Below are 27,915 nucleotides of genomic sequence, written 5' to 3' on the forward strand. Positions count from 1 at the left end.
ATGATCTGCAACTATGGACGATTCAGATCGAAAGTAATGATGGCGAATCTCAACATTCCCACCATACGGATGAGTCCAGAATGATCCAAATGATTAGAAAGCACTATTTGATCGTTCAAATTGGACTCCAAACGGTTTAGATCTAGCCTGAAATCAATTTGCTACTTTTGGACGGTTCAGATCAATTTTCTGCTACAATGGCATGTGGGAGAGCGTGTCGGAGCGTGGGGGCACGTGGGAGAGTGTCTCCCATGAGTCTTCTTCCTCCAGCCGCAGTGGGGGCACGTGGACACGTGTTTCCCACTTGTCTTCTTCCTCTGATGCAATTTAGGTGCGTTTGTGCACTCTCCAACTTCTAAGGGCGTGTACAGGCTCCTCCGGCATCCGTTTTTTATGCCGTTTGCGGCAACGAATTCATCTTGACGTGAGGAACATCACTATGTGGTCAAAAGTTGATTTTGATCAACTTGATGTGTCTAGACAGTACGAAACTAAGCTCTGATACTAATTGTTGCGCCTCTCGCCTGTCCAAAAATCACAAAAGACGATTGAGAGACAATATTTAAGTGGTTAGGCACTTGCCTACATCCACTGAAGAGGAAACTTAGTATTTTCAATATGTTTGTATAAAATAACAAACATTCGTAAACAAAGTCTCTATCTCTCAAATGACCTCTATTCTGGGTTTCCTCATAACCTAAATTTCGCCCAGCTCTTTGCCTTTATCTCTCACCTCAGTGAGGATGATATTAATATTCAGCATAGGACTTCTTTTTACAGGAGAAGTCATGGGAGACAAAACTCCTACACTTCTTGACCAAGAGGGAGCCTTCTTTCGGTGCAGTCATTTTGGTCAATATTTACTGCCAGAGACTTTCAGTGGATGGGTGGGTGGCTGCAACTTCAAGTGACATTTCACACTTGGAAAGTTTCCAACAATAATGCCAATATCCAACAAGGGAGAAGCACCTTTCTAGAAGAGTTAAGTGAGGCTTCAAATATACTCCACAATTGCACAGCACGTTCATTGGTTATCATTAATGAACTTGGGAGAGGCACAAGCACACGTAATGGTGTAGCTATTGCTTATGCTACATTGCATTATCTGCTAGAGCAAAAAAGGTGAATGATAAACATTAATTTCCATGTAGCTTCTAGGTCGTGTCTATCTACTTGCATTGATGACGGACTAGGCCGGGTTAAGTTTTTCTCCCACATTTCTTTGACTTTCTCTCTTTATATGCAGACAAATTCATTTTCACACACACAAATCACAAATGGGTCTGTAGATATCGTGTCAACAAAGAAGAAGAAGAAGAAGGAGAAGAGAGATTTCTGATATTATGGATATTACAAGGAAACTGCCAGAAGAGTGCATCGCTGACATAATTTCAAAGACATCCCCTCCTGATGCATGCAAGATGTCGTTGGTTTCCCGGACATTCAGGTCAGCTGCTGCTTCCAATCTCGTGTGGGAGGCGCTCCTGCCTCCCGATCATCAGCAAATAATTTCTGAATCGGTTTCGTCATCGTCGTCATTGAATATCTTGTCCATGAAAGATCTTTATTTCAGCCTCTGCGACAATCCGATCCTCATCAACAACGGTAAAAGGGTAGGCATATTAAGAATTTCCCTCTAGTTTTGTCTGCTTAATATATGTTATAAGTTGTTAGAAGCATTGCACAATTTGAATATTGGACAAAGGGCACTTTTATATTTTGGGAAGAAAAGGTAGGGATCAAAGGTTGATACAATTTTCTTTATTGATTTTGCTTGAGAAATTGTATATCCTTGACATCAAAGAGTAAACTGATTCAACAGAGTTTTACAATACATAAATGGAGTGGGAAAAAGTGTTACATGCTGGGAGCGAGAGAATTAGGGGTAATATGGGGAGACGCTTCACAATATTGGATAGGGGTGTGCAAAATTCCGAAGTGTCTGATTCTGGCCGACTTCCGCTCCGATTCTGACTCTGACGGAATCGGAGGGTTCGGAAGTCGGAGTCAGAATCGGAGCAGTTCCGACTCCATAACGGAAGTCAGAATCGGAATCGGAAAAACCCAGGTTCCGAATTTCGATTCCGATTCTAACTTTTTTTAAAAAAAACCCAGATGCAAAACGACGCCGTTTTGCATCTGGTTTTTGTCTACCTGTTAATTGGAACGGCATCATTCCATCTAAAGAGAACGACACCGTTTGAACTCTGAATCATGGCTAAATGGCCATAAGCAATTCAGAGGTCTGTTCCTCACTCGAGTCTGACAACCAGTTGACCATTTAGCACCGATCCTCCCCTCACGCAACCACGCTCCGACACACTGTCCTTAGCTGCTCAGCACTTAGCTCAGACTCATCTCACCGACAACGCCACAGCCCCCCATCAACCATAGTCCGTCGTACACTACAATGCCAATTTCCAAATTGCAACCAAGATAATACAATCGGTAAATTTAAATTTTCCCTTAGCGTATTTGCTTGAAAGATTTGATATTATTTATTTGAAAGTCAGAATTCCTTGTAAATGTTCTGTTTTCTACGTTGGCCGTGAATGTATTGAGGAGGATGATGGTCTTTTTCAACCATTGTATGTTAGTTGGATGGACTTTGAAGGCTACGGCCTACGTGTTTGTGGAAATGTCACAAAGAAAAGTCACAGACATAATCAAACGTTAATGAGAACAGACACACTTTGAAGTTTTGCTTTAGAACTGCATCTTGATACTCTTTTATATATATATATATATATATATATATACACTAAATGCTGTTGTAGTTTAATAAGGAGCTACGATTGTAGTTTATTGTTGTCTGGTTCTTATTCTCTCCACAAGGATATTGCACATAAGACCAAAAAGACCACTTAGTTGATCTAACTTGAAAGCACCATCCTATCAGATTTTCATTCCACTTTAGACTCTTAAAAAGTTTCCCGGCCTCGACATTGAGTGATTAATAGTACTACTCAAAAACACATTGACCTCATGTTTCATCCGGTCAGTCGAATTTTAGGACAACCTCAAATCCCATATTGTCCTTATTCTAGAAGGTTATCCAACGGTATATCCCATGAGTCCTGCCAGTAGTACTCCAGCTAGCCCCAAGTAGTGATGGGCTAGCTATCAATCTTTTGGATTAAATCCCTAACCTTTTCCCATTGTCACCCTCACCAAAAGTGTCCCTTACAAATCCCATTAAGTAAAATTGATTTGTGCGGGGGTTTTTCTTAGTGGGAAAATGCAAAAAAGGGGAAAGGGGAGGGGAGGCAATGTTCCAACGTCATGCACACTCAAAAACAGCAGATACAATAATCCAATATTCATATTCTTCTTGCTCTGTCAAGTCAATGACCTGGATGAAGGTTGGCAGTAGGCGTCCAAATTGGTCTTGCTACATGGCCAAAATCGTTCAATAAATATCAACATGTTTTCACATTCTTCTACCCTTATACCTTAAATGACAGGCATGAATAACTCATAAGTTTTTGTCAAGCTTTTGAGATTTTCTAGCATTTTACTGGTTCATACCTTGTGGTACATACCATCTCGACTGAGAGCATATTTCTCTAGGCAAGTGCACCAATCCCCATGTCCTGGTTCACACCACCACTCATCGGACACCTATAGTGCATAGTTAGTGGCAGGATAATAAAAAATTTTATGAATTACAACATTATAATGCTACCTATTCAAAACACCACCAAATATTAACTTGAGTATCAATGAAATCACTAAAAAACCAAAGTCATTATGAGAACTCTGTTTAGTGATTAGCACTTTAAGAGATGTTCTCAGCTTACCAGAATGGTGCTTTCATGTTAAAAGAATAAACTCAAGTGCCTAAATGGTAAGGTTGTGATTATTCTTGGTTATTGAAACAAGCAATCCTGAGTGACAGAGTATCATGGTATTTAAGCTGCCTAACTAACCAGAGATATATCAGGACCTCAGGTTTGAAAATGTCACTGGAACATTACAATTGAGATGTCTTTTGAACTTTGTAGAAAGTAAGGTAGAGTTCAAGTAAAATAAGTAAACCGCAAAATCTCAAAAGTCCTAGAGTATCTTTACGTTCCATTACCAAACACTGGATATGGAAAAATTGTTGATCACATGTAGCAGAGAAATGATAGATATAATAATGCTACAACTACATAAAAATTTTAGAGAGTGGTTCACTCGACAGTAACATTCCCTCCAAGAAAGGGCACTCTGAAGGTAAAACATTGGGTGTACTCTGAAGGTAAAACATTGGGTGCACTCTTAAGCACACAAGTATAACCAAGGGTTATGCATGCATTTCAGAAAGAAATAAAATGCATATTAGAAAAACATTCAGGCAGACACAAAGTAAGAACCATAATAATTTCACTATGCATGTCTATAGCTTATTGTTTTATTGTTTATTGTTTTTTTAATAAATACTTTAATTTTTGGAACTAAATGTGTCAGATTTCAAGCTATGGAGGAAGAACTATATGGGATCCCAGAACAAGATCAGGATGCCACAATTCTGTCCCCACCACTGAGATCCAAACCCACTTCCAGAACACAAACTTCATGTGCAAGTAGTCGATTCCCACTCCCGGTAAACATAGAAGATGATGATACATTTAATGATGAGGAGGAGATGGGTATTGGGAATGAGCCGGATGTACCACCACCTTCATCCGCGAGGGCCAGACCACCACGTCCACGATCAAATAAAAAAAGGTCATGGACGTGGAAACATTTCACAAAGGTTGACGGTGATCCCTCAGAACCGCACGCAGCTTGCAACCATTGTAGCACAAAAGTTGCATGTCATTCAAAGAAACAAGGCACTGCTAGTTTGATATCACATCTAAATAGTTGCCAGAGGTATAAGATAGCGAAAGGATTGGCGGCCCGAGATCAGACAACGCTAAGTTATGAAACTTCTACTGCAACTAATGGTACGCAAACCAAGAAAATGGTCATCTCTCAATACAGTGAGAAGATATTGAGAGATGCGCTTGCCAAGATGATCATTCAAGATGAGATGCCTTTTACTATAGTTGAGAAAAGAGGGTTCCGATCGTTTATCAAGCTTATTGAGCCACGATTCCCAATGCCATCACGGTATACAGGGATGCGAGATTGTATGAAAAGGCATTTGAAAGAAAAGGCTGAGATGAGACAAATGTTTGTGACGACCGGCCAGAGAGTCTCATTTACGACTGACACATGGACGTTTATACAGAATGTTTCATACATGTGTATTACAGCACACTACATAGACAGTTCATGGACTTTAAAAAAATGGATTATTGGATTCAAAGAAATAAATGATCATAAGGGTGCATCAATTGGGGCAGCGATGGATGATTGCTTGAAAGATTGGGGAATACAGAAGGTTTTATGCATTACAGTTGACAATGCCAGTGCTAATGATACTACAATTAAATGGTTCAAGCGGAATACGAGAGTGAGAGATGATGTCATCCGGGACCACGAGTTTATCCATATTCAGTGTTGTGCTCACATAATCTACCTGATTGTGACTGAGGGGTTAAAAGAGGTTGAAGATTTCATTACAAAAGTCCACAACATTGTGCGGTATGTGAGGGCTTCCCCGCAAAGGCTGAAAAAATTCAGGGCAATAGAAGAACAACTTGAGATAAAACATTCTTGGACGCTGTGCTTGGACGTTCCCACTTGATGGAACTCCACATATATGATGTTGGATGTGGCACAGAGGTACCAAAAAGTGTTTGAGCGGATGGAGTGGAAGATGGGGGTCTGCGGTATGCTTTGCTGGAGCCTGCAGAAAAGGAGCTCGGTCTGCCGGACACACATGATTGGACGAGTGTAGGATTCTTTGTCACATTTTTGCAGATTTTTTATGATATTACAATGAAATATCTGGATCCGCATACACGACTGCAAACTTACGGTTTAGTCAGATCTCGACACTACACCACCACTGGAAGATGGTTGTGATGACCTTAGCGAACTGTTATCTGGTATGGCTCAGAGGATGTTGTCCAAATATAATAAATATTGGGGGCAAATTGAGAAGATAAATAGATTACTCTTTGTAACTGTGACCCTTGACCCCCGAATCAAGTTGGTCGTGATAGAATATTGGGCAAATTTCGTCCTCGGGGCAATGAAGGCTGTATCGTTTATTACAACGCTAAAAACTGATCTCGATGACTTGTACAACCACTACAAAAATAGTGGACAACCTTCATCTTCAGCAGGTACCTCAAACGTGACTCCGATACCTCCCTCTGATGACTTTAGCCCGACTGACACATTGTCTTGACGCCGTAGGAATTACGACATCATGAATGAGTATCATCAGCTCATTGCATCGAAGAATATTATGGGGTGTACTTCAGAGGTTGAACGGTATTTTATGGAAGAGGTCGAGGCACCTAGTTCTGCATTTGAGATATGCTTTTGGTGGAAGGCTAATTCCATCAAGTATCCAATCCTTTCCCGTATTGCCCGAGATGTGCTAGCCATTCCTATTACGACGGTTGCATCTGAGTCGGCGTTTAGTACTGGAGGTCGAGTCTTGGATGCTTTCCGGAGTTCTTTGTCACCGTCAACCGTGGAGGCCCTCGTTTGCACACAGAACTGGATCAATGATACACCCCTTGGATTAGATAGCATTGGCATTGATTATGAGAGCTATAGGCTTGAAGATGGTAACCTTATTTTACTTTTTTTTTATTATTGATTATTTTAATTATTTTTATGATTTCATAAATTTATTTAATTTATATTTTTTTATCATTTCAAAGATGTAATTGTGAACCCCAATATAGTTGCCGATGAATGATAGAATATGGATAAAGATAAATTGATATCAGAATTAACTTAATCTTTATTGGTATTAATGGTAATTAAATTTTACTTTTATTGCGTTCAATTTTCTGTATCAATATCTAGTTATATTTATTGATTAAATACTTTTTTATCTTAATTTCAGGTACTTCAAATGACCAAGTACGATGCTGCAAAGTGCAAATGATGTTTTTTATTTTGGTTGAATCAAAATGTTTATTCTTATGGACTGTTTAATCAAACTTTGAAATAGGCTGTTATTCCTATTATTAATTGTTTAGGACTTTCTGAATTATGTATAATAATTAATTATGCAGTCTAACGTGCTCAAACATATTTGACCTTTTGCATTGAAAATATTGTCTATAATACTCGTTATACCAGGAAAATTAATTAATTAATTATACGCTTTAACGTGTTCAAGCTTTTATATATTTCAAGAAAATTGAAAATAACAATAAAATCTATACAAAAATACCTCAAATTTATATATAAAGTGAGAGTTTTTATGAAATAAGGATAAAATAAATTTTTAAAAAAAAAAAGATAAAACGTGTCAAGTTGGCCGAGTCGGAATTAAAGTCAGAAGTCAGAATTCCGGCCCCGATCAAAAATTTGACTACCGACAGTAATCGAAATTTCAAATTTCGTTCGGATTTCGGAAGTCAGAATTCCGTTCGGAATCGGAATCGGAGCTCGATTTCGACTCTGACTTTTGTCGGAGTCGGAAGTCAAAATTCCGATTCCGACGGAGCACAACCCTAATACTGGAAATGGTATTCTCTTGCCGAGTCACGAGTTTTACCCAAATCCAGGTCACTCTCCCCAACTTTCTATTTCTATATCAACGTGTGTGAATTTACACAACATGCTTTGTATGTTTATTTAGTTTTTGTTTTGACAATAAATTACGGTTTACAATATAAGAATCATGTGCAAATTTTCGGAGGTCGCTCATCTTGTGGATGTGTGTTGGCTTCATGTATGGGGCTTAATTGAGACCAAAATTCTGTCCCCAAATAACAGATACGGAGCATACCTTATCTACACTATTGGGGATCAACCCCATGGGCTTGACAAGCCAGTGAAGTTGTTGGTTAGATTTCTAGATGAGATTAGATGTGATTATATCAATGCTTATTTGCTATCAAGAACATCCATGGATGATGCACCCGAGGACGAGGATGCACGATTTCCAAGAGACAGAGAGGACATGTGGATGGAGATTGAGATGGGGGAATTCTTCAATCATGACCAGGTAGATAGAGTGGTCGAAATGCACCTGCGGGAGACTGAAGTCCTCAACTGGAAGTCTGGCCTTGTGATCCATGGCATTGAGGTTCGACCAAAAGATTTAAGATAATAACATATATAATATAAAGAGATCGATGTGGCTTTGTTATGGTTTTGTATTTTATTTTTTTTTCTTGTTGGGTTTGTTTACTTTTGTTAAGATGTTTTGTGCCGTACCACTTGATGTGCAAAGCTTTGTATTCATGAATATACTTCCATTTGGTAGGATTAGATTCTTTTTAGCTTTGTTTTTCGGTTTTCATTGGCAATATAGATCACAACGAAGTCAGGTCCCTGTCCGGAAAAGGTATGGTGATCACAACCTCACCATACTAATTACCAACATGTATGGCACATTGAGTTCTTGCAGTTTATGTTGGTGCATTAATCTTCCAGAGCGGTAGAGGCTGTGCTAGCTAGTGGTGTACATCTATGGCTTTTGCAGTGAAATAAATGCAGAAAATAAAGATAGGGAAATTCTTTTTATCATCCTCACACTTCACACACTATACTTATTTTAATTTTTTTTATTTTTTCTATAATAAATATGTAGTATATAGATGATAAATAGAATAATTTAATTAGTTTAATAAAAATAAAATGAAATGAAAAATAAAAAAAATAAAAAATATTATTTTAATATATAAAATGTGTGGTGTAGGATGATGTGTAGCATTTTTCAGATAGATAAATGAACTATATTTAATGTGGTTGAACACTGAATTTTACGTACACGAGTCTTGGCCGGAGAATTGATTCTGAAAAGTCAAATATGAATAAAATTTTCTCGTTTTGTCTTGAGTACTCTCTATTAGTGTAGAGAAGAAGAAACCGCGAAGGAGGGCAAAAAAGCTAAAGTCAAGTCCATTTTTAATTTTGTCGGTCCCTTTAATCTGCCTTCTTATACGTACCCTACCAGCTTTACGTTCGGTCCATTCATTGCTGTTTGACTTTTCTTCGCTGTTTTTATTGTTTTGATTAGGAGATACCAATTCTTTATTTTCCTCTCGATTGGTAAGTTTCGTGTATATGTTAAAAGTTTTGAATTTTAGATTTTAAATTTAGTGGATGATTTTTAAATTGAGTTAAGTGTTTCAAAATCTTCTAAATATAATTCCGAGTGCAAAACTTATTTTAATGGGAGTATTTTAGTATTATTGGAACAAACCTAATTTTCAAATAAGCTTTTTTAAGTTTGAAACTCCAAAAATAATATAATTTTAAAAAATCATTTTATGTAAATGATTACAGTAAAAATCCAAGTTCCCTCCCCCTTCCTTCTTCCCCATCCCCGCATCATTCCCCTAGTCGTGACTTCCCAATGTCCTCCTAGCTTACGATTCCGTTGTCAACAGCATAACCTCCTCGAGCACGCTATTGTTGCTAGCCAACCACCCCCTCTTCTCCCTCAACTTCACCCTCACCTTGTGGATCTCTCTCTCTCTCTCTCTCTCTCTCTCTCTCTCTCTCTCTCTCTCTCTCTCTCTCTATATATATATATATATATGTATGTATTAGGGCTTCGCCGTTGCCATCCTCCACGGCACAACACCATGTGTAGCCAGTAGCTTCTCCACCTTCGTCCTCCAAACATAGTAAATCGACAAGCCAACTGCAACGCCTCTCCCTTCCTCTTGAACCCCTCTTTCTCTAGATTCTCCTCTTCTCCCTCACAGTTTCTCTTCATCTTATCCATGACAACACCTTTGAACAATGGAAGCTCAACCACAAGTCACCATGAATAGCAACATCCAGGAAAAACCCACACCCAACCCCCAACACCTCTATTCCCCTGTCTATTTCTCTGTTTCCCTCTCTCTATTCTCTCCTCCCTCAGTCGACTACTAGCACACACACAACCTCTCTCTCTATCTCTCTTTCCACCATGCATCGCAAGCCCAACAAGCACAGACAAAGCCTCAGTGCTAGCTTGCTGCCCAACACCAAACTCCTTCAAACGCCATTTCATAGTCCCCTATTTTAGCAACCTGAAACAGGGGACTACAAAATGGTTGTTAAAATAGGGTTGGTTGTGATTGTGATGTGTTGGTTGTGATAGACTAAGAAGAAGTGGGGTGTAGTTTGTGATGTAATTGTGACGTGGCTATATATTGTGTGAAGTGATAAGATTGTTGTAAAATTAATAATGTGGTTATATACTTTGTGAAGTATCAGGATAAGCTATGTAGTTGGAGGTGTTGGTAAAGTGAAATGTTGGCTGGAAAATTGTAAAGTGTGATGATTGTACGTGGTTGATAATTTGTGAAACCATGAGTTTATGTGGTTGTGGTATATGAAGTTTAAACCTCCAATTTTGTACATCAAACCACTAGAAATTAGTATGTTTTTGTAAACCACCTACTCAAGCTTTAACCAACGTGAACTAGATAACACCAAACCAACAACAGCATCATCCAGCCATCCTCTCGATGTCCTTTTAAAGACAAAACTAGGCTCCAATAAAACCAGTGGAGGCTTAGCCCTTGGAACACTAACACATCTGTAACACACTAGAAATTTCAACTCACTAGTCTTTACACATTTAGCCCCAAAGTCGACACTCTCTTCCTTCTCTTGAGTTCTTCTTCTGCCTAGAGTGTTAAAACACATCTTTAAACCTATGCACAAAACAAAAACTCTTTCTTAGTAAGTTCTACTTTTACCTATTCTTAAATTGAGTTGGATGTTATTGTTGTGATTAAATAAATGTGTAATGGTATATAAAGTCATGGGTTGGATTTCTAAGTGAAATATGACTGAAGTTGAAATATCAAGATTGGTGAAATGTATGTTAAACTTAGATGATAAATGGGTGTGGTACATGTATAAATTGGTTGAATGCATGCATCAAACATATTTACCATATATATATATATATATATATGTATATGTATATATATATATATGTATATGTAATAGATAGTTTGTATTAAGCATGAGTATACAACGTTTGAGCCTTAAAGTTGGCTTAAATTTGTGTATTATGCTTAGTTTGGATTATGATAAAGCATTGGTTAAATTATACATGAATGAAGGAAATGAATGATGAAATTGATAGGGTTGTGCCTCAAACTTTAAAGTGAAGCATGCATATTGACTCTACGGTATAAGAACGTGAAATTGAATGTCATTTGTTGGAAGTGTGACTTGAATGGGTCAAACTAAAGGAAGTATAAGTCAATGGTAGTTTCACTACAACAAAAACGGCCTTTTGCGTCTTTTTTTTTTTTTTTGTCATTGTATAAATTGCCGTGACAAAAGAGTTATTATGTCTTTGTTAAAACCGTCGCAAATTAACAACACAAATGGTCAAATTTCATAATTTGAACCATGTAAATTACATTTGCATCCATTCATTTGCATTTGCATCGTATTTTTACCAACTAAAAAAAAAAAAACTAGCAAGCTCCATATGTTAAGCGGTGATTTCACTTAATCGCAAAAAAAAATTCATACTATTGCGATAGACATTTAATCTTTTATTTCCAATTTTATGACACAAAAGAATATCTATATATATGCACCCCATATGTCCAATTCACCAATTTTCTCTCAAGTTTTGACAAACCCTAATATCGCTGAGGGATGTCGAGTGGCTTTCAAGATTTGACATCGATTTCAACACATTTCAATGAAGGAAGTGGTTTATGCAGATTGATCAATTCATGATATTCACATAAAAAAAACTTTCTCCTGGTTTGAATTGATCTTCATTAAACCCCTATTTTGCTTACATTTCCATGCATGGTATTACCCACATCAATCTAACATCTAAAGATTGTTTTATGTGCTCTAATATTTGGCCTTAACTTATCCACCAATACTGTTATGTGTTCTAATTTTTTGTCTAGAAATGTATTAATAGTTTTGGAGCATTTGTCCCTCTAGTTTTCTAATTTCATATGCATGATTCAATTATCAATTCTCACCTATATAACTTGAGTATTTGCATTCTCTGTTCTATATTAGTTGGCCTCCTTCATGAAGTGTTGTATTTCTTGCTTATATGACTACAACATGATTGGGCATCTTCATAGTATAGTTTGGAAAATTGAATTTTCCACTTTACCATCATTGCATGCCATACCATGTTTAATTTTGAACCAAGGGAAACGTATATAATTTCTTTATAGCCATAGCATCATAGGGACATGAATGGACTTGTTGTAGAAAATTATGTTTCTGTTGGTGCTTTGAATGATGTGTTTTACGAGATTGGGCCTCTTCTTATAGTGGGTAAATGTTCATTCAACAACTAATGATCATTTGTCACAAGTTTAGGGTCAACATTTGTAAATTTTGTTTTTATGCCCAACTTAGTTGGATGTTAATTTAATTTCTTTATTGCTTCTATATTTGATCATCTATGTTAAGGTAGCATTATCATGTCTTCAGTTTTTATGAACAACCTAACTATGAAAATTAAATTCAGCAATATATATATATATATAAGACTGTGTAAAACTTCAAATGAAGCTCGCATAGTATAAAATTGCTTCATATCATACAATGATGTTATTATAAAATCTATTAAAATTATCTTCATCTCATACATTTCTATGCATCTAATATAAATTCTACTTGAAAAGCCACTTGTATTTGGTTCAAATCTTGAACTCAACAGCTTTCAATTTGGATTTCTTGAGCTATTACTTGACTGGCTTTTTAAGGTCATATCTTATCAAACATAAGTCAATCTAGATTCACAAGTTGAGTTCCTTCTTTATTATTTATTTTTGATCTCATAATATTTTAATTGGAGCATCTAGCTTAAGGGCATCTTTCAGGAACTTTTCCATCAATTGGATGTCATCATTATGGCTATAATTTTTTAAGATAATTAGCAAATAACATGATTTTAACTGTAAAATGCATAATAATTAATATCCTTGTCTCAAATTCTATTAACTTCATTTGGTCCAGAAACTAATTATAATTAAAAAAATGTACTTAAACGTGTATGTGGTGGTTATCACTTCATTAGTTCAAGCTCACTATTATGATTTTATGAGTCTATATTCTACAGTTAGCATTTTATTCAATATTACTCATGAACCACAATTTTCAGGCAAATTCTAGTACTAGAATATGTACGTGGTCAATGAAAACCTATAGCATCAATGATAGATGTTCTTTTTAATTTTTATTTTTTGCAGTAGAGATACAACCAATATATAGTCTAAGATGTGGAATCACATATGCTTGATGTTTTCCCTCATTACCCAATTCGTAATCATTAATGTTGCATACTATTAGATGGACAAGAGTTGGATGCATGTAAGAGATAGGTTTAGGTCAATAGAAGATGCATAAGGGGTTAGACAATTTCTCACAATGGTTGGAGCTCATATTAATAGAAACAATCAGGTGAGGTGTCCGTATCAAAGATGTTTTAATTTTTTGTTTCTTCCTACCAATGAGATGGAAGGCCATTTGTTCATTACAATGATGGATCCAAATTGCACAGAATTGATATTTCATGGGAGCAAGAATATTTGAATTTTAATGAAGATGATGGATAGGATGGTGAAAATGGTGACAATGGTGATGATGGTTATAATGATGACATCGATGAAATGTTAGGTGATATTCATGCCGCTACCACCGTAGGTGTTGATGAAGAGATGGCTGCACATAGTAAGGGTCATAGCTTGATGCAACCAAAACTAATCACTTTTGAGAAACTATTGGAAGATGCTCGGCGTCTATTTTATTGTGGTTGTACAACCTTTTCATAACTATCATTCATTGTGAAGTTGCTCAACATCAAAACAGTTGGTGGCTAGAGTGTAAAGTCCTTTAAAATGCTTATTAAACTTTTGAAGACTGCTTTCCATGATGCATGGTCCTTAGAGCAAGGCTTGGGATCTAAATACATCAAAATATATACATGTTTAAATGATTGCTTACTATATTGGAAGGAAAACGCCAAAAAGCAAGATTGCCCAAAGTGTGCAGCATCTGGGTGGTTATCTATGCCACGTACGTAGACAACGACCAATACTCCAAAAGTTATTGAGATTTTTTCCACTGAAACCAAGGTTACAAAGATTATTCATATCCATTAAAACATTAACTAGCATGAAGCGGCATCAAGCACAAAGGGTGGGAGATAATAACACTTTGAGGTATAATGCCAACTTTGAGGTATAGAGGAAATTTGATAAAGACCATCCCTGGTTTGCTAGAGATCCTCATTACGTTCGGCTCAGTCTTACAAGTGATAGCTTTAATCCTTTCAATAATATGTGTAAACCATAGAACATATGGTCAGTGATTATACTCCCATATAACTTGCCACTATGGTTATGTACGAAAGATCCGTTCTTTATATTGTCATTACTCATACCTGCTCCTAAGTTACCTGAGAATGAAATTGATGTTTACCTACGGTTGTTACTTGATGAACTATCAAATTTGTGGGAAAATGGCATAGACACGTACGATGCCATGGTAGAATCTGTAAACAATATATCTAGGTCTTTGAAGAACATTGGAAAAAAAAAAGGTATATAGAAAATTTTCATTGATAATTCAATTGTTGAGAATGCTAGGTCAATTAGTTGAGCAACGTAAAAGGGGGCATAAATTGTTAATCTTCAAGCATAATGCATCTCAAAGAAGCACCTTCTCAGATAAATATAGGTTCTTCTCAATGTTTGACTTTTTTTTATAAGTTATAATCATTAAAAAGCATAACCAAGTACAAATGATGTATAGAATCACTTATTTATAGATGAAAACATATGAAAAGTTAGATCACTAGAGTCTATATAGGCTGTCCAAACAAAGAGAGTACTAAAAAATAAAGCTTTGAGCTCCTCCAAAGTTTGTTCAGTTTTTAATTTATGACGTTCCTTTCCCACCCAAATGCACCATATGCAGGCAATGTTTAACTTGCTGCCTACTTTGATATTTTCACTCAACTTAACTCCAAGTGTTCAGTTAAATTAATGAAAAAAATACATCTTCATATGCCTATAATAACACTAGGAGGAGACATGATTTGTCTACATATTGTCATGCTTATTATCATTAAGGAATTGGCACATTGAATTACTAACTTGCTCCTTATGCTACAGATTCATTGCAGATGGAAAAGGTTCAACGTAGATATAATATTCTTGTCACAACCAACCTAATATGTCTAAAATGCTTTTCAATGTCTTGCATAATATCCGTAAATAATTTTTATTAAATACCCTTTAATGTGTTTAACAAACTGGGAGGGAACTTTAGGAATACCAAGTAGAGCAATAAGATAGGAGGAAATTTTGAGAATACCATGTACTAAGCAACAACAAAGGGAGCAACAAAATTAGATGTAATATTATACATGACAAAAATAGATATATCACTATGGGCTTTTTTTGTTCAACTCTTTGAAAAGAAAAGGGAAATTCTTTATCATATTTATAGTTAATGAGAGTGAAATGCATCTTCTATCATATCACACATGCAATTTTCAATATCACTCACATTATAGTTTTGATGCACCTGGGCCACGATCCAACCAAGTTGTTTGTTATTGATGACAAGAATGGTAAGAGAAAGGATACATGCATGAGGTGGAGGGTTCAGGAGGTCTAGAAATGCATTAATTAGATTAGAAGAATCACAATCATAATCACAATCTATTTTCCAATCACCCCCACCAATTCCATAGGCACTGATGGACAACACTACCTCCTCATTAGATGGACTCAACCCAACAACCAAATGTGGTTTGTGAACTTGAATTTCCCATGTAGGGGTAGAGACAGGTACTCCGATAGCATTTCTTTAAAAAACGTAATAATAAAATGTTTATGAGATTTTTCTAATCTGTCATTTCTCAACATTATTTGAGTTTGCTCTTGATTTCATTGCATAATATATAGTATTGACAGACTTATTATGACGGAGAATTTCTTTTAGCATATGTGAGGAAGAAGCATGGCTGGGGACTGGCAAAAAACACAAGTTTGACAACTTTCAAAAGATTTGACCAATTCCTTTACTAACCAAGGACGGAGATAGTAAAGTGTCATGCGTGAACGTAACTATATTTGCTAGAAGGGTAACATGGATAGTTAAGTATCATACTAACATGAGTTACCATAGTTGGAATGATGTACCTAAGGATGAGAAGAAAGAGCCTTGATTTTGCAAGAAGGCTAGAATGAAATATTTTGCAAGACTATTAGAAGAAAAGGTAACAAATGGTTTAATCAGTCCCATAGAGAAATGGCCTTGACGTTTTTATACTAGTGTATAAGCTTTCACCTAGCTAACATATCTAACATTTTTTTTTTCATATTGCAACGTGAGAGTGTGCACAACCTAGTCAATTTCTTTAGGGAGTCCAGTTGGTCAAAAGAGAAGAACAAATTTGTAATAAACATGACTAAAGATCTCTATATGAGTAACAATAACATTGGGCAGTTGTGTGGTTTTTATAAATTCTACCTAATTATGCTTACTTTTTATATTGGTTATCATCTACTTCATGATTAATAAAACTTTTGTGCATTGTTGTGGAATAATAAAATAGTGGAAAGGCTAAATGTAATGGACCCAAAAAATAAAGATCGAGAGGTAGCAACACTGATTTTTAAGAAAGTTGTTGGGCATAGGCTGGGATATGCTAGAGAGTTGGGAGAGATGGAGATGTCCAAGTAAAGTAAAAGGTCATATTGTGGTATTGATGTCAAGGGGGCCTCAGAAGATGCCAAGTATTACAAAGCACAACTTGAGAAATTAAAGTCAGATGTGTGGGAGATAATTGCATAAACAAGCTAAGCTTGATAAATTTATGACTTACTCCATGTCACAACATCATTATTCACATGCTGTTAACTAAGGGTTTTCTGAAGAATATTTTTGTATAAAGTCAATTTTGGAGAAACCATGGTGGTAACCGTTTTGAAAACTAATGGGAGACAACTCTAGTGTGAGTTTTTGAAGCGATGAGTGGGTGGTTGGGAACTTGAAATGTCAGAGTGTGGGTCAATATATATTTTGGTTGTGGTTCCAGAAAAAGTTCTTGAAATGGCAAATTTTGGTGCTAGCTGGATTGTCTAGATGAGTTATCAGTAGATGCCAAATTTTTGTGTTGCTTAACAGGTAAACTTGCAAAATACAGAAATGTGTGTATTTGTTGTTGTGTCGATTAGTTATTTTCTCAACTATGTTTATAGTTGTTTTTTATGTATTTTTTTTTCATGATGCATGTTGTGTTTTTAATGCTGTTTTTCATGTAAATTTGAAAAATTAATATTGTTTTTCATTTTGTTATGTTTTTTCGTGGCAATGCAAATTGGACACACACTCAACTATAAATATATTAAAGTGTCCTACCACCATGCATATAAAGGTTTGGGTGTTGATGGGGATAGCCATGCTGCACATATTGTGTATATATATAAGATATTAATGTTGTATGAATCATGTTGGGTTGTTGTTCTTCTTTATCATTCCCAAGAAATTACATGGCCAAGTTTAAATAACATTATCTCAAATGGATCCAAAAAATCACAACTTGAGTTCTAATTAGATGAACAAGAAGAATTGAAGCAACTTGGACAAACAAACATTTCAGACCATATGTTAAGATGCATTAAAGAAAGCACACAACTTCCATTGATTAGCCTGGTACATGGGTTATGTGCTCTTAATTATTGTATAATATCTCCCACACACACACACACACACCTATAGCTTGCACCATGGTTGACTAAAGAACACTTATCATTATGACTTGTATATTTTGACATTGCTTTATGGAGTGTGATCCGTGGTATAATGTCTAGTATTATGAGTACATTGATGCAATGTATGCATATATGCTTGGCCTTCAAATATATAATTAAAATTGGATATTTAAGTTGTGCTTAGGATATCTATATATATTGGTAAGTAGCTACAAGGATATAAATAACATTCCCATTTCACAAAACTATAGGAAGAAAGTAAAAAAACCTATGCATCGTTGATCAATTGAGCCACCATTGGCTAACATTAGAATGTTAGTAAGTCATCATGATCTTCAATTTCAAGATATATATAAATTGATCAAGTCATGTATTAATTGTTTCCAATAATTTTGTTAGAAACCATTAATCGCTATAATAAAGTTTTACTCAATCTTTGATTTTTTTTCCAATCCACGACAATCATTTGTAAGACAATTCAAGTGTAACCAACATAAAAATTGTGAAGCTAACAAATTATGTCCATCAAAATTATTCGGCCAAATGCAATTCATTTGCATTTGCGACAATGTAATAAGGGTCACAAAAACAACATTATTTGAGTCTAGAAATTAACCAGTTTTGTCAATAGTTTTAAAGTAGTAATAGTTCCATTGCCAGTGAAATGTTTATCTTTGCGGCACTACTACTTAACCGCAAATATACATGACCTTTATCTTCAATTCATTGGCATTTGCGACAAGGTAATATGCACCACAAAAAATAATTATTGGAGTATTATGATTATTTGTGGCAATATTTTATGTGTTGGAAAAATTATTTTCTTGAAAACCTCTTTATATTTGCAGCATAAATAGTTAGTCATAAATATATTTTTATATCGCATGGTTGGTCTTTTATTTAACACAAATTGCGCATTTGTATAGATCTTTATCAATGTAAATATTAAGTAATTACGGCAATATATATTTATGACCATAAAAGTAGCCCATGAATAATTTTTTGTTACATTAATATTTTCTATTTATGTCACAAAAAAAAAAAAAAATGCCGCAAATGGATTTTTCTTCACCATCGGCTTACTCTTTTACATTGAAGCTTTTTCCACAATGGCAACGATATAATTCCTTGCAAGCCTGCAAATAAGAGAGATATTTGTGACGTCTACAAGTTTCAATGCTGTAAACTTTTGAGATGCTTTAAAAGTGTCTACTTTGCAGTGATTGGATTTAGATGGAAATGATTATTGCCGTTGGTTTTTGGAATGTTAGTGTTGATTTAATGGGATGTAAAAGGTCATTTCTGTTGTAGTGACTTTATGCATTTCTAAGTTTAAATTGCATATGCACTTGAAAAGGAAATGATGTAAGTTATGAATGAATATAAGTTGTCATCTGACATGCACATGAATAGACTGCATGAAATGAAAACTACATAGAATCTAGGTAAATATTATGTTCATAGTCTTATAGAGTTTACTAAATGATATAAAAAATGGAATGAAAAACTTTTATGAAAAATGTTCTTTTATACAATGAAGGAAAATGGAATGTTTCATAAAAATGAAATACATAAAAATGAAATAATGGTTCATGAAAGTAGACTAAAGCATTAATGTTCAAGGCATATGTATGTAATGGCCTTTCTTGGCAGCCCATTTTTATGCATATTAAGAATAGTTGTATGCATATGAAATGAATTTTATATGTAGTAGCTATTGTCTTTATGTTTTATGAAATGAATTGTTGATGACATTTAAATGACGCAATGAAAGGATATTTAAATGATGCGATGAAATGAGGTATAAATGAATCTATGAAATGAGATTTAAATGATACTATGAAAGGATGTTTAAATGATGATTTGAAATGATGTTGATTGATGATGAATGAATGTTTTATATATGAAGGTACGTAACAGTCATGACTTCTTGAATGATGGTCCTAATGGATTGGGCAGATTGCAATATTGGGTAAGTAGTATTAGTAATACACCTAGTGCTACCCCCTGACTAAAAGGCATTCCTAACCTATGGCCATGAGTGGAATATGGGTCCAATAGACTGATAATCCTAACACATGGGATGTAACAGTGTGTATGGGCCAATGTAAAGTGATAATAGTTAAATTGAATATTGTGTGATCGCTTAGATCTTTATGAAGGAATGTACATAGTGTGATAAATGTTTTATAAGAAATGAAATCTTTTAAAAAAAAGCCTCACCTTGTAATGTTTTCAAATGAAATAAATGGTATATGTAAAATATGTAGAGGAATGATGAATGCATAAATTGAAACCTATATTAGTATATTTTTACAATATAAAATAATTCTTACTAAGTATTTGACTTATTTTATTTTTATGTATGTCCCTCCCCCTCTCACAAAAATGAGGATGAAGCATTAGTATAGACGACGCAAGGGAAAGATGAGAGAAAACTGGGCATGTTTATGTAATATATGAAAGAATATTTTGTAAAAAGAAATGTATAATTTGATTTAATAATTTCTGCTATAAACTCTCCTTTCAAGTTACAAAGTAGGTTTTTATTTTAAACATTGAATCTTTTATATATAGGGAAGGAATGGAAAAGTTTTAAAAGGTTTAGTAATTCCGTCTCATTTTTTAAAATTATTTATTAAATTCTCACCCCAAGACCGTGTGTTACAGATATTGTATTTATTTACCTCCTTATTTCAGTTGATTTCTTTTTCCCCATAAATAGAATCTCTTATTGGAAATAGGTTGCATGTGGACTTTTGGCAAAATAATGTTTTTGATGTTTTTACCCGGAAAGTCTATCACCGCTCGATGCTTTCGAACTTTCAACGCAGCTTGTTTTGAAAATATGGAAGTCTAATTTTATTTTATTTTTTTCCCTACAGGTTTAATTACAAAAGAAAACAAGAAAAAACAAAGGAGATCAATTCATTTGTGGAAATTAAGACCATGCACGCATATCTCAACTAAAATCAAGCATATGGATAATTTCCAATGTTCCATCGGTAATTAAAATCGAATGCCTTCAATGAAATATTTGCATAATCAAACCAATCGAGCAATGAATTAAAATGATTAATTCATGCATGCAAAACTTCCAGTTATTCACTTCAAGATTCTAGAGTACTCTAGAGAATGAAAAGGAAGAAATAGGAATCCATAAGAAAATTAATTAGCAGCCATTCATTCTACTAATAATTTTTTTCTTCTTTTGGCCGAAGCTCAATGCCATGGACAAGAAGGCCAGATTTAGATTCACCGGCTTCAGTCTCCCACAAGTGCATCTGTAACACGTTATTCTCATCTCCATTGAAGAACTCCCCAATTCTCAGTCTCCATCCACATGTCCTCTCTCTTGCATGGAAGCCGTCCTTCCTGTCCAGGAGGTCTGTCTCTTGATGTTCTTGGTTGCAGATAAGCAATATTGGTAGTTTCACCTTCAATGTCGTTTTCAATGCTAAGAGACACCTTCATTGGGTGGAAAAGCCCGTAGGGACTTGTATTAAAGTACATATTGTTTTTGGGCAACTGTGCAATGGTGTAAATAAAGTATACGCCATATGTTGTATTTGGGGATAGGATTTTAGTCTCGACACTGCCTATTATCTCAAGCCACCACAGAAGCCAAAGATGAGCAACCTCTGAGAATCTGCACATTTTATGAACTCATAATAACACCCTATATCATGTGCGCGTATGCATATGTACATCATTGCTAAAAAAATGGTAATTTGTAAAGAAACAGGTGTGCACAAGCGCGTGCAGAGAGAGAGAGAGAGAGACCCGGATTTGGGTAAACCTGGGGACTTAGATGAAGAAATCCATTGCCAGTCATATTCAGTATCTCCCCATGATATGGATAACTCCCTCGCTCCCAGCATATAACATTTTTTCCCACTCCACTTGTTTATTGCAAAAGTCTGTGCGTTGAATCACTATACCCCTCATGCAAGCCACCAAAACAGAGTATGGACAGAAAAATAAAGAAACTATACATGATTTGGAACTTCAAGAACAAAAAGAGTGTTGAAAAGTTAAAAAATCTTCCAAACCAATTTCATATATTCTGCACCCAAAACTTTCAAAATTGACAAACATATGCGCACTCTCCATACTGTTGATGAACTATGATTTGATTTGCATGAATATGTAGCTCCTGGAAACTGTTTCGGAAAATATCAATCAATGTAATAAGGATGATCCATACCACTAAGCCTCTTTTGCTGAACAGGTTAGTCTCCCCCCTCCAATCGAAAATGGAACTTTTTGAAGCGAAAACATTAATATAAGAAACGCATCCTTTCCTAACTAAATAAGACGAAGTAAACTTAATTAAATTATAACCAGGTAGTGTTTTGTGCTCATCATGTTGCCGTTGCCAATGAGGGTACGATTGTCACAAAGATGGAAATAAAGATCCTTCTTGGGCAACATATTCAAGGAGGAGGATGATGATGACGATGACGCTGCCTCTGACGAAACTGACGGACACAAATGATGTTCCAATGATCCGGTGGCAGAAATCTCTCCCACACGAGATTGGAAGCGGCAGCTATTTTGAAGCCTCGAGAAACCAGCGACAATCTACATGCATCGCGAGGACTTGTGTTGGAAATGATGTTGGCGATGCACTCTTCGGGCACAATCCTTGTTATATGCGTTTCCATTTACCCCTTCCTAATTCTTCTCTTGCAGGTTTTCTATGTGGGTGAAGACGTTGAATCGACGGAAATGTGTGAGGAAGACTCGAGCGGGCGATACATATATATAATATTAGAAGCACCTTCGATAATTTCAAGGAGAATTGAATGCATGGCAAATTTTGAATTTCAAATTTCATAATTTTTAACATATTAGTTATTAACACGTGAAAAAATAAAATTTTTGTAAATATTTCTTAAATACATTTAACATTTTCCATAGATAAAGGACCCATACATGATAAGTATAGACAATATTAATTACTTCTGAAGATTTGTTTTCTCCTTTTCCTTTTCATTTCCTCTTTTCCGATTGAGCACCAACACATAATCCATGCAAATTTGATCAAAACAGTTTTTTTTTTTTTAATAATAAATATGACTCTTGAATTTAACATAAAAGAAATTGATTCATGGCCTTTTGATTTAACGATTTACCAGGTATACAATTTAATTTAGTAATTTGTAAAGCTTTCCTTTACAGCTAGGCTGCTAATCTCATTGCTATATACAATTATACATGGCCGGACTTTGTCCGAATTGTTTACTCAAACACCATGTATATATAACATGCACACTACAACAAATATACTTTTTCTAGGCAACCTTTCGTTGGAAAAATTGTCATTTTCATCACAAAAATTTGATGATTGTGTTGGGATTAATTGGTTATTAAAGACTAATTTGACGTATAACTATAACGCCCAGATCCTGCAAAGGTCGGAGAGTTACTCCTTGTCACTTAAACTCATATTCCAATAATATATTTAGAGACTCAAACTTCTCAATAACACAAAGATATCATTGTTTTAAAACGACTATTTCCAAAATAATTAACTAATAACACCTCTCTTCTCTTCTCAGAGGATTATTTCGTATAGATTGGAGAGGCATCCTCATATCAGAATCTGCTAAGGCTTCGGTTTTAGGCTTGTTTATTGTTTTGTTCATTTTTTTGGTGGTTCTATTGTCCTTTTTATAGGCTTGTGATTCTAGGCCTTTTAAATGTTTTGCGGCTTTTGTTTTGTTATCTTTGGCTTTGGTTGCTTTTTGATACTCGAGATTTTTATTTTTATTTTCTATTTTTTGTAAATCTTAAGTGCTTTATTTGTTATCACGGTATTCTTCAACCATAAGTGAGAACTATTAATAAACTTGGGACAGGGTTGCTGTGTGGGTGGTTACTGACTCTTAAAAAAAATAAAAAACTAAGAACACCTCAAAGTCTCAAAATGAAAGTCAACCTTCCAAAATATCCATTCAACAAAGCAAAACGAAACTACTTAATAAAGTTCTTGAATCACCAAAGTACCCACTTTGAATTTAATATACCATACTCACATAGGCTTACTCAAGCTCCATATTCTTGAACTTCAACTGAAAATCCAAAACCTATACTCACATAAGGGTGAGTTATCAACAACTCAGTAAGCAGAGAATATATACTAGCATGCAAACATGAGCATTTATAGAGTTCAGAATGCGAAACAAAATATCTTACAAAATATCAAAGTGAAGTTTTCAAAAAACTTTCTTATTCCAAAAAAAAAAAAAAAAAAATCCTTTGGCATATCGTAAACTGAAACATCATCTTCACATTACATCAAAGCATCATATCGAGACAGAGATTATGTTTAACCTCTGTGATAAGGTTATAAACCACTATTATACCTGTGGCTAGGTCGTATTCCATGTTTAACCCTTGTGGTAGGTTTATAAACCACGATTATACCTATGGCTGGGTCATATTCCATGTTTAACCCCTATTGTAGGGTTGTAAACCACCATTATACCTGTGGTGGGGCCATAAGCCACTATTATACCCATGACAAGGCCTTAACAGAAATAGAACAAACATATCATCGAAAACAGATCATATTCAGATGTACAATCACAAACCCATGCCAAAAGTTTTTAGCTTACATGGGTCACACACTCCAATGATAAGTGCTCAAAGTGTGTGCAACATGCAATTCAGGGTGCATTAATAATAATCGCAGCGGAGAAATAAAGGGTAACCATCTAAGTACCAAAATTTTAAAATAGTACAGCAAAATAAAAATCCTCAAAGAGGTTATACATTCATGCGACCAAAAAAAATAAAAGGCATACACATAACATAAGGGACGCAAATCCTACAATCATCGAGCAACATCAGCAAGTCACTCATCTAGCGAAGCCAGTCCCTCAGGCTCAACATCTTCATCTGCATCAAAGTCTACGATTCCATAAAGAACCATAAGGTAGAAATACCACAATGAGATCATGAAATCTCATCAAGTAAGCAACATCCAAGAGATTCAAACATATTCAATACAACCAACATGTCCACAACTACATGGGAAGACATGCAAGAACCAAATCCATCATTTTTCCCGAAATTGACACATTTACCAACACACGCCAAAAAAACTCATTTGGCCCAAAACACATTCATTTATTACAATCCACCATTTTTTCAGACAATTGTCTAAACATATCCATTTATTATGCATGCACCATGGTCTCTCCTAAAAACCATTCACATACCCTGGCTCCCTTCGTCACACCAGGGGTAACGACTGTGCATGTGACTTCATAATGAGCGATACCTAGCTCCACGTCCAATGCATTCATGACCAGACATCCTTTAGTCCCCACCAGCAGAGGGGCGACGGAGTCAACACGAGAGCGTTACCATCTCATCCAATCCCGTTGTCGCCCAGCAACAGACTAGGGGACTTCACCTCAGTTTATTACACTCCCGAGTGACCAGAAGAGCTCGACCGAGATAATGCCCCATCATGACTTGGGGTCGTGATACCCATGCACCCTAAAATTATTTCTTGACACCTCCACACCAAAACACCATTTTCACCCATTTCATAACACTATCAAAGGGCATAGTATTTATCAATAACAAGCCAAACAATTATCAATACAAAAATGCAAATGCATGATAGCCAATATATTGGATGACATGGCAAGAAACACATCAAGCAATATACATCAAAAACAATCACAAAAATAGTTACACAAACCAACTATACACGTATTCCCACCCTCAGTTTCTGGCCCAAGGCCCAAACCAACCTCAACTATAATTTAATTTATCCAACAATCCGGCCGAGTCCAACCAACCAGACTGCAGAAACAAAGTTAGTGTAAAAGTATTGATTAAATCTCAAAGAGGTTCATTGAAAAATTACTTATAATAACATAAAGGAAAATCTGGAAGCGCTAAATCATGGGTGATGCCAAAAGTGGTGGAGTAGTGTTTTCAAGGGGTTGGTCGTGGGCTTCAAAACTGGGAAATAAAGGGGAAAGCTAGGGCTAAGCATGGCAGAGCTAAGGGAGGCTGGTGGACCTATTGGTGGTAGCTGGAGGCCGTGGGTGGCGGCACATAATGGTGGATCTAGAGATCTCGTGCGTGAAAGAGAGAGAAATGGGAAAGGGTCGTAGGTCTCGGTTGGGGAAAGAGGAGGAGCTAGGAAGCTTGAGGGAGGTTGATGATGGTCAGGCAAGACAAGGATGGCTACTGGCAGCAGCGCTAAGGCCGTGCAATGGTGAAACCAAGTGGGAGAAACCCATTAGGGTTGTGCTCCTGTGAGGGTGGAAGGGGGCTCATGGGGCTAGGTCCGTTGGGGTGTTGGTCACCAGTGTGAGAGGAAGTTAGTGCAATGGTCGGTGATGCCACCGAGTGGCACATGGCAGGGTTGAGCTTAGAAAAGCACACAGTTTGAGAGAGGGAGGGGGTTCCATCTGGTTGCAAGGGGGAGGGAAGAGAGAGGAAAAAGGGAATAGGGGAAAAAGCTAAAGGCTTGGAGTTCTAATCCCAACCCTTCATCCTAGGGTTCCCAATCTAATCCAATGGTGAGGAAATAAATATAAAGTTAACTAACCTAAAATAGATAAAAAGACAAATAAAAAAACAATACTTTAGTAATAATAAAATAAAATAATAAAACCCAACAATAAAATAATTTGAAATAAAGAGCCAATAAATAATAGACAATACTTAATAACAAGAAAAAACACAATAAATTAAATTACACAACTTAAGCAATGATAACAATAAAATACTATAACCCAAATAATAATAACCAATTTAGAATAAAAGAACCAATAAGAATAATTAGCAAAATCAATATTTGAAAATACAAGGAAATGAGGGATATCACATATAATACCCAAAATTAAACTACTCTAGAGTCACTCATTAACTCACAAAGTAACTTAAAACCCACCATAAGCAATGTCCAATTCAACTATCAATATAGAGTTTTGCTATATACAAACAAAGTCACGTACTAATTTAGATAGTAATACTGATTACTTCATATTCAAAATTTAAATTAGTACTATTTTCAATAAAATCTACTTTTTAACCAATCACATTAGATTAGTTTACATATAAGTATACAATTGTGCTTGCAACTAGATTTTTCCATCAATATATAATCCCAAAACAACCCACATATAGCTCAAAACAACAATCAGAGATTCCCAGACAGTCACATAAACTCATATTGCAACACATCCTTAACGGTCACATTATGACTCAACGGCCAACGACTTCACCCAAAAGGCAACAACCAACCTTCAAATATCCATACAACCATCGACACATTAATCCCACCAACAACACAAACAACCTCAGTTTCCAACCCATCTCAACACTAGTACACTACTACAATCAGTACCACAACTTCAAATAATTTAAGTTTTAATCATACAAAACCCACCAGCACAGTGGTATATTGTAAAGAGGAGTGAAATTATGATACCTAACTTCCTACAATGATGAGTGGGATTAGGGAGTGACACCCGCTGCCTAGAGATTAGATTACTTCTCTACTATCACTTGGCAGCAAGACACAAGAAGGTTCACACGATCAAACTAAAACACAACAACCAATATTCAATGAGAGTAATATTGCACCACTATACAGCGAAGGAAATATACATATAAAAATAAATTAAAATAATATAAAATAATAAAAATAAAAATACGAACACCAAGAAAATGAGATTCCAAATTTAGAGAAACAATTAGACTTACCGATGTTCACATAGGGTGGATAACAATACCGGTTAGTGACCGAAATCAAGTGAGGTGTAGAGGAACTCTGAAATTATGCTAAATTTTTCATAAATCAGCAATGAGAGAAAGGGGAGGGTGAGGTGAAAGTTTGTGCGTGAGTGTGAGAACAGAGAGTGGTGAGTGAGAGAAAATGAGAGTGGTCTGTTGGAGGAGACTGGGCATGAGATATAAGAAAGGAAACTGTAGCGAAGTGGGGGAGCAAAAAGAAAATAAACTGATGGGGGAGAGAAAAGGAATCGAGGGAGGGAAAATTGAAAAGAAAAGGAGAAGAACATACCTTAAAGGGCTGGGCTTTCTTTTGGGTCTGGGCTTGGGCTCGGGTGATGGGTAC

General features: G+C 35.7%; 2 protein-coding genes across 2 annotated transcripts; one reads left to right on the forward strand and one right to left on the reverse strand.

Annotated features, from left to right (window-relative positions):
• Positions 1-1,343: 1,343 nt before the first annotated feature.
• On the forward strand, positions 1,344-8,338 carry LOC122302486 (F-box protein PP2-B1-like). Its single transcript, XM_043113775.1, has 3 exons — positions 1,344-1,613; positions 1,823-1,907; positions 7,580-8,338. The coding sequence occupies exons 1-3, from the start codon at positions 1,344-1,346 to the stop codon at positions 7,813-7,815; spliced, it is 591 nt and encodes a 196-aa protein (XP_042969709.1). The 3' UTR covers positions 7,816-8,338.
• A 12,472-nt stretch (positions 8,339-20,810) lies between these two features.
• On the reverse strand, positions 20,811-22,522 carry LOC122293301 (F-box protein At2g02240-like). The gene is made up of 3 exons (XM_043101871.1): positions 22,241-22,522; positions 21,585-21,733; positions 20,811-21,450 (listed from the first exon to the last, which is right to left on the reverse strand). Exons 1-3 carry the CDS (start codon positions 22,466-22,468, stop codon positions 21,102-21,104), a joined length of 726 nt encoding a protein of 241 aa, XP_042957805.1. The 5' UTR covers positions 22,469-22,522; the 3' UTR covers positions 20,811-21,101.
• Between the last annotated feature and the right edge of the window lie 5,393 nt (positions 22,523-27,915).

The sequence above is a fragment of the Carya illinoinensis genome, chromosome 1 (genome assembly GCF_018687715.1).
Source record: "Carya illinoinensis cultivar Pawnee chromosome 1, C.illinoinensisPawnee_v1, whole genome shotgun sequence".
Lineage (NCBI taxonomy): Eukaryota > Viridiplantae > Streptophyta > Magnoliopsida > Fagales > Juglandaceae > Carya > Carya illinoinensis.

Coding starts and splice junctions, on each gene's coding strand:
- LOC122293301 (XM_043101871.1), bottom strand. CDS start 22,468: ATGGAAACGCATATAACAAGGATTGTGCCCGAAGAGTGCATCGCCAAC. Junction 21,734..22,240: donor GTCATCATCATCCTCCTCCT/TGAATATGTTGC, acceptor GGGGTATAGTGA/TTCAACGCACAGACTTTTGC. Junction 21,451..21,584: donor CCAGGTTTACCCAAATCCGG/GTCTCTCTCTCT, acceptor TAAAATGTGCAG/ATTCTCAGAGGTTGCTCATC.
- LOC122302486 (XM_043113775.1), top strand. CDS start 1,344: ATGGATATTACAAGGAAACTGCCAGAAGAGTGCATCGCTGACATAATT. Junction 1,614..1,822: donor TCATCAACAACGGTAAAAGG/GTAGGCATATTA, acceptor CTGATTCAACAG/AGTTTTACAATACATAAATG. Junction 1,908..7,579: donor AATATGGGGAGACGCTTCAC/AATATTGGATAG, acceptor GAGCACAACCCT/AATACTGGAAATGGTATTCT.